The sequence below is a fragment of the Cololabis saira genome, chromosome 19, assembly GCF_033807715.1.
Source record: "Cololabis saira isolate AMF1-May2022 chromosome 19, fColSai1.1, whole genome shotgun sequence".
Classification (NCBI taxonomy): domain Eukaryota; kingdom Metazoa; phylum Chordata; class Actinopteri; order Beloniformes; family Belonidae; genus Cololabis; species Cololabis saira.
In genome coordinates, this window is record NC_084605.1 from 11,208,118 (window position 1) to 11,219,852 (window position 11,735).

Sequence of the window (11,735 nt, forward strand, 5' to 3'; positions counted from 1 at the left end):
GGTAGGATGTCTATGCAAACTCCTGACTGATGAGTTTTGCCAGGACTTTTACTGCTGGTAGGTTAGAAAGCATGTATCAGCTTATGTGTGCTGTTATGTCTGCAAACCAAAAATCATGCACCTGGGAAGACATCTTCTTGTGGATTGATGTTAAAAGGCTTTCTCTCTCTGTATATTCAGTTTTTCTACTTTTCAAGTAATCCTAACAATCAGACACAAAGTACCAACCATGCATCTACAGTATTTTCAGAGAAAGGCAAATTTCAATAGGCAATGCAATTGTAATCAGGCTTAATCTACACAAAATACATTTAAGCTCCTCACTGACACTGAACCAAGACTGGATTTTTCCTGTCACCCCCAGTATGACCAGTATTGTTTGTATTTGTTTATAGGGACAGAAGGAGAGCTGAGGAGATAGGGAGGAGAGACAGGGAGGCAAATGAGGGGCTAGGTGAAAATGGGACCATTTGGCTGCAAGTGTGAAGTCCCACACACACCTATTTAAGGGAGTCAAGCAGCACTCTGGGCTCATTTAGTAAAGGCCAGCACAAGCTAGACCCTGTCATACTTGAAACAGAGATCGCCATCAGAACAAGTTTTGGTTTTAGAACAACGGCAGAAGTTTTCAATTTCTTTTTTAATTGTTAATGGGCCGCAAGGAAGGCAACTGAAGAATGTTTTTTTGCAGCCAGTGAGGAAGACGAGTTAAGAGACAAAGACGAACCACGACAATGCTGAGTGTGGACATACACCCCGGTTTGGCTCTGGGTCCTCAAAGGATCAGAGACTGCTTTTACAGAGGTGAGACGAAGCTCAGGCAGACTGAATATGGAATAGGACAGCCACGTTTTTGATTTTAATGTACTTAAAGATAATAAAAGTTCATTCAAGAATTCATGTTTTTAAAGTTTATAAAAGGATAAACTGTTGTGTCTGTGATAGAAGCTATGAAGGACAGAGCTATGGTGGGGAGCTGTGCTTAGTCACTTCATTTAAAAGAAAGTTTATCATAAAATATAAAAAGAAAGTGAAAAGTGGAGTCATATGTAGACTTACATGCATGAAATGCATGTTTGTTTTTTTTTTAACGCTCATGTTCTATGTTCATTGGCACAGAGAGGGAGGCTCCTGCTCCCATCCCGCTGTTCCCTTCTACCTGTGACATGGCCCCGAGGATGCTGGGCCCTCCTCCGGTCTGCAGCGAACCGGCCTCCAAACCCCACAAAGGAGAGGTGAAGATGGATCTGGAGAACTCTTCCTTATGGAAACAGTTCAGCTCGGTGGGCACGGAGATGATCATCACAAAGAAGGGCAGGTGAGAGAAGTCCTTTACAAGATAGTTCCCCCAATGTTTCCCTTTGTATTGATGATAATGATCATTAACTGTCTCCTGTCAACTTTCTTTCAAACTAATTAGCAGAGGTGTCAAGTAACAAAGTATAAATACTTCGTTACCTTACTTAAGTAGAAATTTTGGTTATTTTTCAGACGACTTTTTACTTTTACTCCTTACATTTTCACGCAATTATCGGTACTTTTTACTCCTATCATTTTAAAAACAGCCTCGTTACTCTATTTCATTTCGGCCTTTAAAAAAAAACTATCCAGTTAAATTGCTCCATCCGGATAGAGTGAATTTGGTTGTGGTTGTTTCAGATGTTCTTGTCCAGTTTTGTTCTTACATCCGTTGCCCTCAGATTCCTGCAACTAAACTTGGATGTACATTCCAATAAAGGTTAGGATAAATGATAACATGCCTCTGAAGTTTGACTTTTTGCACCATTACAATACTTATAGGCATTTTCAATGGCTTTTGTCCTTAATGGCTTTTTTCCCCTTACATTACTTTTACTTTTATACTTTAAGTAGTTTTGAAACCATTACTTTTATACTTTTACTTGAGTAAAAAACTTAAGTTTATACTTCAACTTCTACAGGAGTATTTTTAAACTCTAGTATCTATGCTTCTACCTGAGTAATGAATGTGAATACTTTTGACACCTCTGCTAATTAGACATCAGACAAATATAACCATACTTCCTCCATATCTTTCCCAGACGGATGTTTCCTGGGCTGAGATTGAAGCTCTCTGGTTTAAACCCAACGCTACGATACATCCTCCTCCTTGACATGGTTCCCGTGGACAACTCCCGCTACCGTTTCCAAGGCGGTGGCTGGCAGGCTGTTGGTGCGGCAGAGGCGAGGCTTCCTGACCGGGTGTTCATCCACCCAGACTCACCGGCCACGGGTGCACACTGGCAGAGCCGAACCATCTCCTTCCATCACGCCAAGCTCACCAACAACACACTGGACAGTCAGGGACATGTAAGTTCTGCAGACACTCAAGCCAGTGGAGGTTTTATATAAAAAAGCACTCAAAATCCTATAGCAGGGGTATTCAACTAGATTCGGCCGGGGGCCACATCTGCAAAAGGACTGTATGGAGAGGGCCGCACAATTTGAAAATGTGGGGGTTTTCAAAATGTATTTTGCACTCAAAGACGATGACTTATGTAAATATAATACATTTGTATTATACATTTGAATATATCTAGTTTACATATGAATTATATATTAATTGTCTCCAGATTTAGTAATTGTGAATGTTAAATATAATATTCAGATAAAGAAATGTTATTTTGAATGCAAGTTCATTTTGAAACCATGCATTGTGCAAACTTAATGAAATTGATATTGACCTACTTTTAATAAAACATGCCATAATGACAAAGCACCACTTTCCACCAAGATTTCCTTATTTGAATATTATATTAAGCATTGAGCACAACCATTTTAGTCCATAGTAGCCAGTTATAAAAATATTATTAAAAAAAAAAAAAAAAAAAAAAAAAAAAAAATTCAACAAACACCCCCTTTTTTAAAATATGACCAGGGGCCACATAAAAGCTCCTGGAGGGCCGCATGTGGCCCGCGGGCCCCCAATTGAATAGCCCTGTCCTAGATAAAAAACCTATCTCATACCATCATTGCAACATCTTGGACAAATACAATCTATTAAGCTTCGACAACTTCTGCAAATTCTCATACAGTTGTCTAATGTATAAAACCCTACATGGCCTGGCACCACCTTGCCTCCAGGAATTTTTTAAATACCGACAGTCGCGGGTCACTCGAGCAGTGTCCAACAGAGACGTAGAGGTTCCGTTCAGAGAAACTGCTTTTAGCCATAACGCACTATCCATAAAGGGTAGTGCGTTATGGAATTCTATACCTGTACACATAAGGGAATGCCCCTCTTTAACAACTTTTAAAAACCAGATAAAAATGTGGCTCAGAGGTCAACAAATGTGTACACACACCTAATGTGTGTTTGGGCCTCCTCCTACCTACTAACTTTTTTTTATCATTCTCATTTTACTAATTGTACTTGTCTTTGTTTCTGTTTTCTTTTTCTTATTGTATTTTTACCTTTTCTGCTTTTAACACCTTACCTGCCTATATTGGACTACAGATGGAAACTAGCCTTGTGCTACAATCTGGCACATTTACATATGTACAGTGGTGGACAGTAACGGAGTAAATTTACTTGAGTACTGTACTTAAGTACATATCCAGAGGATTTGTACTTTACTTGAGTATTAGATTTCTTTGGTACTTATTACTCTTACTTGAATACATTTCCAACACAAATATTTTTACTTTTACTCGAGTAAATTTCTAGGAAGGCTGAAAAGTACTCGTTACTTTCAGGTCTGCTCTTTTTTCTTCTTCCCTAAAATCCTATTGGACACAAGCTGTTTTTGTCAAAGGAGGAGACCTATCACAGTGCACGCTCTCCACTGGGATGTACGTAAAGCGGAAATACGTCAAGCCTCCTCAAAACGATACCGCCAAAGTAGCCTGCGTTTGTCAAGACAGAGCTGCAACAAGTCAAGACATAGCCGCAACAATTAATTTAGAAAAAATATAGTAATTTACTGATGTGGAAAATAAGAAATTTACTCTTACTCTTACTCTTACTTTTACTTAAAGTAAATTTAAAAGCATTTACTTTTGGATACTTAAGTACCTTTAAAAGCAGGTACTTTTCTACTCTTACTAGAGATATATTTTGACTGAGCTACTTTTACTTGTAACGGAGTAAATTTTGACCAGTAGTATTTGTACTCTTACTCAAGTACTGGGTTGAGTACTCTGTCCACCTCTGCATATGTATATTCATCAATGTGCATTGTCCTGAGAAATAAATAAATAAAAGATGTAATGACCCAGCATGCATTTGGTATATACATAGATTATTGTTTTAGATTGATTTCTTTTTTTCTTCTCTCCACCAAGATCATCTTGCACTCGCTGCATCGCTACCAGCCCCGAGTTCATGTGATTGAAGCCAGAGATGTGCTGAGGTGGAGTGGAGGACAGCACACCTTCGTCTTCCCCGAGACCCAGTTCATAACAGTCACTGCCTACCAGAACAACAAGGTATTAATGCTTTCCACAAAGGATCTTTAATTTAATTTATTTTATTTAATAGGGACAATGCAGGTTTACATGTGATCACATTCACTCATTACAAACAAGCCAATGTGACTGATGTTCTGCATACAGAGATTATAGCTATTGCTAGTTTCCATCTCCTGTCCCTAGTTAGGCTTTTAGTAAAAGAAAACAAAAGAAAGGAGAAAAAGAATACAAAAATACATTCAATTTTCAACATGCAAAGCTATATCCTGTTTACAATTCTCAGCTTGCAAGAGAGCACCCTATTAGCGGTTACAGGTGATTAAAAATGCGTACATTTCTGATTTTGCTTCAACCAGTCTTTGACATTTTTAGTAAAAACCTTAAAATCTTGAGTTGTTTTTATCTCAGTTGGCAGTGTGTTCCACATTTGAGAGCCCTTTTATAGAGAACGCTGACTGCCCAAAGGAGGTCTTACGGCGTTCAACCTTACAGTTACCACTTGTTGTTCCCCTGGTGATCCTACCACTATTCTGCCTGCTAACCACGTACATAAAACATCTGGTGCTAGGTTCTGTAGACACTTAAAAACCAGTTTGAGTGTAGAAAACTTTAAGAAATTATCAAAACTAAGCATGTTGTACTGTTTCAATATGTGACAGTGATGCCATCTCATCGGTTTTTTATCCATTATTTTTAAGGCTTGATTATATAGAGATGAGATAGGCTTAATCAAAGTTACACAGTTTCTGTGATAATGAGAGGCAACGGCAGATATGACAGAAGAAAGTGGGGTAAAGTGTTTTTGTCTTTTTGTCGTCCTCAGATCACAGACCTGAAGATCAACTCCAACCCTTTTGCTAAAGGCTTCAGAGAGGATGGCATGAACAGCAAAAGGTAATTCCCAAGAGAAATATACAATAAAGGGAGGATATAAACTTTGTTTTATACATATTGTGTGGATATTAAACTCATTTTTTTCTCTACAGACAGAGAGATGCCAGACAGAAGCGTAAAATAGCAGTTGTTTCAGAAACCTTGGATATTGGTGAGAGGAAAAGTCACTCTGGGCATTGATTAAATAAAAATGTACTTGAATTCATCCTAAAACATATCAATTCCTGTCCCTCTCTCAGTCAACTGTGATCCATGTGACTCTACGGAGCTGCTCCAGCATCCCAGCAGCACCGGCGCAGACATGCAGGCCCTGGCTCTGGCCTCCCTGCCTCCACTGCCTGACTGTGGGTTCAGTTCAGAGGAGGCCTCCTATCCAGACTCACTGGTCCCACATCAGTCACTGGAGCTGGGCCAGGCTTTTATAGACTCCCAGATATCTGACATCGCCATCACAATGGCCAATGGCATGCAGGAAACACCAGGAAATGAAGCATCACACAATATGATTGAAAGGTGAGGAGAGATGTTTGTGCTTTACGTACGGCGAGATGTATCTTCTCATTGCTTCAGATTTCAGTCGTCTTTAATTTATTACCTTTTTTCCCTCCAAATACACCTTAGTGAATCGCTGCTTCAGCTTAACCTCCATTACTCCCATCAACTGATATGATTGATTTGCCTAATTACTGAGAAATAAATATCTGTAAAGGGTTTTCTGCTTTATGAAAATAGTTAATTTTATTTGTATTGTTTCGCACTTTCTTGTTAGGTAGGGTTGCCACCCGTCCCGTAAAATACGGAATTGTCCTTTATTTGAGAAAAAAATGTTGCGTCCCGTATTGAACTAATACGGGACACGATTTGTACCGTATTTTCATTAACTTTTACACCATATTCTAGTTGAATTATTGAAATAAATTAACTTTTACACCATATTCTAGTTGAATTATTGAAATAAGTTAACTTTTACACCATATTCTAGTTGAATTATTGACATAAATTAACTTTTACACCATATTCTAGTTGAATTATTGAAATAAGTTAACTTTTACACCATATTCTAGTTGAATTATTGAAATAAATGAACCTTTACACCATATTCTAGTTGAATTATTGAAATAAGTTAACTTTTACACCATATTCTAGTTGAATTATTGGCATAAATTAACTTTTACACCATATTCTAGTTGAATTATTGAAATAAGTTAACTTTTACACCATATTCTAGTTGAATTATTGAAATAAATTAACTTTTACACCATTTTCTAGTTGAATTATTGAAATAAATTAACTTTTACACCATATTCTAGTTGAATTATTGAAAAAGGTTAACTTTTACACCATATTCTAGTTGAATTATTGAAATAAGTTAACTTTTACACCATATTCTAGTTGAATTATTGAAATAAATTAACTTTTACACCATATTCTAGTTGAATTATTGACATAAATTAACTTTTACACCATATTCTAGTTGAATTATTGAAATAAATTAACTTTTACACCATATTCTAGTTGAATTATTGAAATAAGTTAACTTTTACACCATATTCTAGTTGAATTATTGAAATAAATTAACTTTTACACCATATTCTAGTTGAATTATTGAAATAAGTTAACTTTTACACCATATTCTAGTTGAATTATTGAAATAAATTAACTTTTACACCATATTCTAGTTGAATTATTGAAATAAATTAACTTTTACACCATATTCTAGTTGAATTATTGAAATAAATTAACTTTTACACCATATTCTTCACCTGTAGGCTATATTATACATCTGGGCTGATGTGGACATACATAGCATAGGAGGATATTTCAGTTACTAGTATGGTTGTCTGTCTGTACAGTCATGCAAGTTCAATGCTATTAAAGCACTTTAAACTTTAAATCAAAGCATTTAGTTTTTTCATATAAAATAAACACATTTTTATTCAGTTTAGAAGTTTTGGGGCTTTTTTTTTGGCTCCTGCGCTGCTGAAATCAGGGCGTCCCTTATTTCTATTTCTGAAAGGTGGCAACCCTATTGTTAGGAGCCATAGATGATTAAAGGTTTGAGGAGGGAAATTATAACGTTTTGAAATTTGCATCACATTTACAAGCTATAGGCCCAACAAAGTTAAAGATGTTACTAAAAAGGTGTTTGATTATTTCTTTTCCAAATGTCAATGGAGGAGATATTTCTTTTTTTTTTTCTTTCTAAACTTCTAGCATTTTACATTAAAATATTAAAATAGTCTTCCTTAAAGCCATTCCATGTGCCAATAGCACATCTAACCACATGGGGGCAGTATATCCCAGGAAAGTGTATGTGTCCACTCTTGACCAGAAACACATGGCCTCCTCTCCACAGACCGCCTCACATTGATGTGTCACTGCAAAACTAACCACTTGAGAGTGTTATGTTATGTTATGAATCTTTATTTCGGCGTGTACACACTTTTTTGCAGAACAAGAGAAAAAGTTAAAAAAAACAAAAACATTTCTTTTGCCGAAAAGGTGTAGGCAGAAGCCGTAGCTTATAGTGCCTACTGCCTATACCCTTTTTTCTTATGATCAGCAAAAATATGAGACATTAACTTTACTCCGTGGAAACAAACAATACATAAAGAAGACAAAAATAAGTAAGACAAAATATGAAATTGACGTTTCACATTCTAGAATGTTTTAGATAGTATACTTTATATTTATAGTGTTTTATATTTATTTACAGTATTTTCTTTAAACATTTCCTTAAACTTGAAGATAAAACTACACGTTTTTAGGTTGTTATTACAACTATTCCAAATTTCTCTAGCCTTAACTGATGTACATCTCTTTTTAATATTAGTTCTTGCTGTCGTCATCTCAAACATGAGTTTCCCCCTCAGGTCATAGCGGGTTTCTTTTATCTGGAACAGGTCCTGAAATAAAACAGTTTTCTGCTCTACTATATCATGTAATTTTAAAGTATTATATTTAATAATAAGATTATTTGTTGGTTTATAATAGTCAGATCTGGAGTGGAGCTCACATGTCTACTTTGCTACTTTGCCCTCATACCGTTTCAGCCAGGTCCTCCTGTCCTAGCAAACAAAGAGCACCTCTAGTGGGTCAAAGTGGTAATACACTATGTGCTTGACCATTCCCCACTTATGAGCACAATAATGTCAGTGGCCCCTCCTAACACAGAAGACCTACATGAAGTGGCTTTAAAATCTCTAACTTTATCTTTTACATTAAGCAAAATAATGTGTCTCTTGTGAAAAAGTTATTTTTTCCAGCTCTAAAATGTGCAGTTCCACTAAAAACTTTCTTTTCTCCATCACAGATCGGACGCTCTGACTGAACCGGCTTACACCTCCAACTTCCCTCCTGCTCAAGCCAACTCCTCCTCTTTTCCCTCAGGTCCTCTTCCCGAGGCCTCCCCCTCCTTCTCCTCACTCCATGCCCCCGACACCTCAGACAGATCCGACCCTCAGCCCTCCATCCCTCCCACAGACTACACCTGCCTCCACCCGTCTGCCCCCGCGCACCCTAACACCCCCTCCATGCAACAGACATCCTTCATCTTCCCTACTCCCCCGCACTCCAACTCCTCCTCCCCAGAGTCCCTCCTCTCCTCGTCTTCCTCCCCCTCCTCCACCAGCTACCACCCCGTCCCAGAGACGGTCAGCCCACACACGCCCGCCTCTTTTCAAGGCCCATTATCCACGTGTCGCTCAAATCTATCAAACCAATTACCTGATCAATCTCTGCCGACGCAGCCCAGCCAGCCCCTAGGTGAAACTATCTCTGATGGAAACGCCCCACCCATGGCTCAGACCTCTGCAACTTTATTTCATCCAAATTTCCTGCCTACAAATCCAGACCCCGCCCCATTTGCCCCTCAACCCTTCACCAACCAGTACCAACTCCAGCCTCTCGCCCACTCCTTACCCACTAACGGTGGCTCCACATCGTTTGCTTTTCCCTCCGTTGCTCCACAAATGCAAAGCTTCTCCCTTCCCAGTGTGTCTCCCAGACCTGCTGCTCTGCACCTCTCAAATCTGAGCCACCAAGCCACCGTTCCCTCCTTAGCTGCTGCTTTCCCACACTCATCCTTCGCCCATTCATCCCCCTCCCTCCCTCACCGCTCTTTCCAAACCCCGCCTTGCTTGGCTCTGTCCTCCTCCTTCCAGCAGTCCGTCAACTCTGCAGTCCCGCATGCTCAAAATCTCCCAAACCCTTCCATGTCCTCCTCCACGTGCTCGTTTGCTCCAGCTGAAATGAGCGGCATCCCCCAGTTCAGTCCAGCGCCGTCCTATCGTCCAGATATGGTACTACACCACCCGGCTCTTCTTCCTCAGCTGGATGCATCGCTGCCCTCGGCCACTCCTCCTCCAGCGCTTTACTCTACCTTTCCATCGTACCCTCTCCGGCTGCATCAGGACCCTCACTCCTCCCTCTCCATCCCCTTCAGGCATCTGTACAGACAACACCAGCATGGCCACCCCCACCCCTACTTGGATGCAAGCACAAGAACAGTCTTTTAACCTCTTCATTGAAGTTATTTCTTTCATAGCGCTTTTAGGAGAGTTAGAAATATTAAGAGCTAGTCGTCGAAGTAGTTTGAAAGTGTGCATGTCAACGCAGCAGCTCAGCTGATGAACTCGTTGATGAGATAAATACTGATTTGTATATACTTGTTGAAGATTTATGTATTAAATATTCATTCCAGTGTAAAAAAATAAAACTCTCCTGCTGAGGGATTGTGTGATCCACTTATGTCTCCTTGAAACATTTTCAACGTTAGGAAGTAGGTGGTTTACACACCGGAATGTTATATTTTGATGTAATTAATGTGTCTGTGTAATCCCATGAGGGATGGGTCATTTAAATGTCCGGACACGAAAATAAAATAATTCATTCAAAAAATAATTCATTCATTCATTCATTCATTCATTCATTCATTCATTCATTCATTCATTCATTCATTCATTCATTCATTCATTCATTCATTCATTCATTCATTCATTCAGTGCTTGGGCAAATGTAAGAATTATCATGACTTTTCATTGTCTGCACGCAAGTTTGCCTCCACTAAAGTTCACATTTCATGTGAGTGTCCAACAAAGCAACTTCCATTTATAAAATCGAACTATTATCCTCAGACGGACATCACATGTCTAAATTTATATTCATAAGAATGGGTTTGTCTTTGTGTTTGGTGAGTGTTACGGACCATTAACTAAGACTTTAACATGTTTTACTCCCTTGTTTATTCTTTTGTCCTCCCTTTGTTTTGTTAAAAACATATTTAAAATATTCTGATCATATCAAATCTTAGTTTTGGGGAAATACAGCCTGAAACTTTATCACTGTATCATTATCTAACAATATGATTGATATTTGATATATTCATTCATTCATTTCTGAGACCTCTGTACCACTCTCATAATCAAAAAGAAAAAAAAGTTTGATACAAAAAAAAACAAAAAACATCAAATATGCAAACTTGCTTCATGAGAATATTTTATGAAATCAATAAACAATTCCATCATCAAAATTATAACAAATAAAGATTTAACATATCTTGCTTTGCATGTAATAAGACTAGGTAATATATTAGTTTCACCTTTTAAGTTGGATTATTGAAATTTAACTTTTACACCATATTCTAGTTGAATTATTGAAATAAATTAACTTTTACACCATATTCTAGTTGAATTATTGAAATAAATTAACTTTTACACCATATTCTAGTTGAATTATTGAAATAAATTAACTTTTACACCATATTCTAGCTGAATTATTGAAATAAATTAACTTTTACACCATATTCTAGTTGAATTATTGAAATAAGTTAACTTTTACACCATATTCTAGTTGAATTATTGAAATAAATTAACTTTTACACCATATTCTAGTTGAATTATTGAAATAAATTAACTTTTACACCATATTCTAGTTGAATTATTGAAATAAATTAACTTTTACACCATATTCTAGTTGAATTATTGAAATAAATTAACTTTTACACCATATTCTAGTTGAATTATTGAAATAAATTAACTTTTACACCATATTCTAGTTGAATTATTGAAATAAATTAACTTTTACACCATATTCTTCACCTGTATCTATATTCTACATCTGGGCTGATGTGGACATACGTAGCATAGGAGGATATTTCAGTTACTAGTATGGTTGTCTGTCTGTACAGTCATGCAAGTTCAATGCTATTAAAGCACTTTAAACTTTAAATCAAAGCATTTAGTTTTTTCATATAAAATAAACACATTTTTATTCAGTTTAGAAGTTTTGGGGCTTTTTTTTTGGCTCCTGCGCTGCTGAAATCAGGGCGTCCCTTATTTCTATTTCTGAAAGGTGGCAACCCTATTGTTAGGAGCCATAGATGATTAAAGGTTTGAGGAGGGAAATTATAACGT

General features: G+C 37.4%; 1 protein-coding gene across 1 annotated transcript; it reads left to right on the top strand.

Annotated features, from left to right (window-relative positions):
• The first annotated feature begins 734 nt into the window (after positions 1–734).
• Positions 735–9,839, top strand: tbx6 (T-box transcription factor 6). The gene is made up of 8 exons (XM_061708275.1): positions 735–804; positions 1,120–1,318; positions 2,061–2,328; positions 4,303–4,446; positions 5,252–5,322; positions 5,415–5,473; positions 5,562–5,835; positions 8,636–9,839. The coding sequence occupies exons 1-8, from the start codon at positions 735–737 to the stop codon at positions 9,837–9,839; spliced, it is 2,289 nt and encodes a 762-aa protein (XP_061564259.1).
• Positions 9,840–11,735: the final 1,896 nt, after the last annotated feature.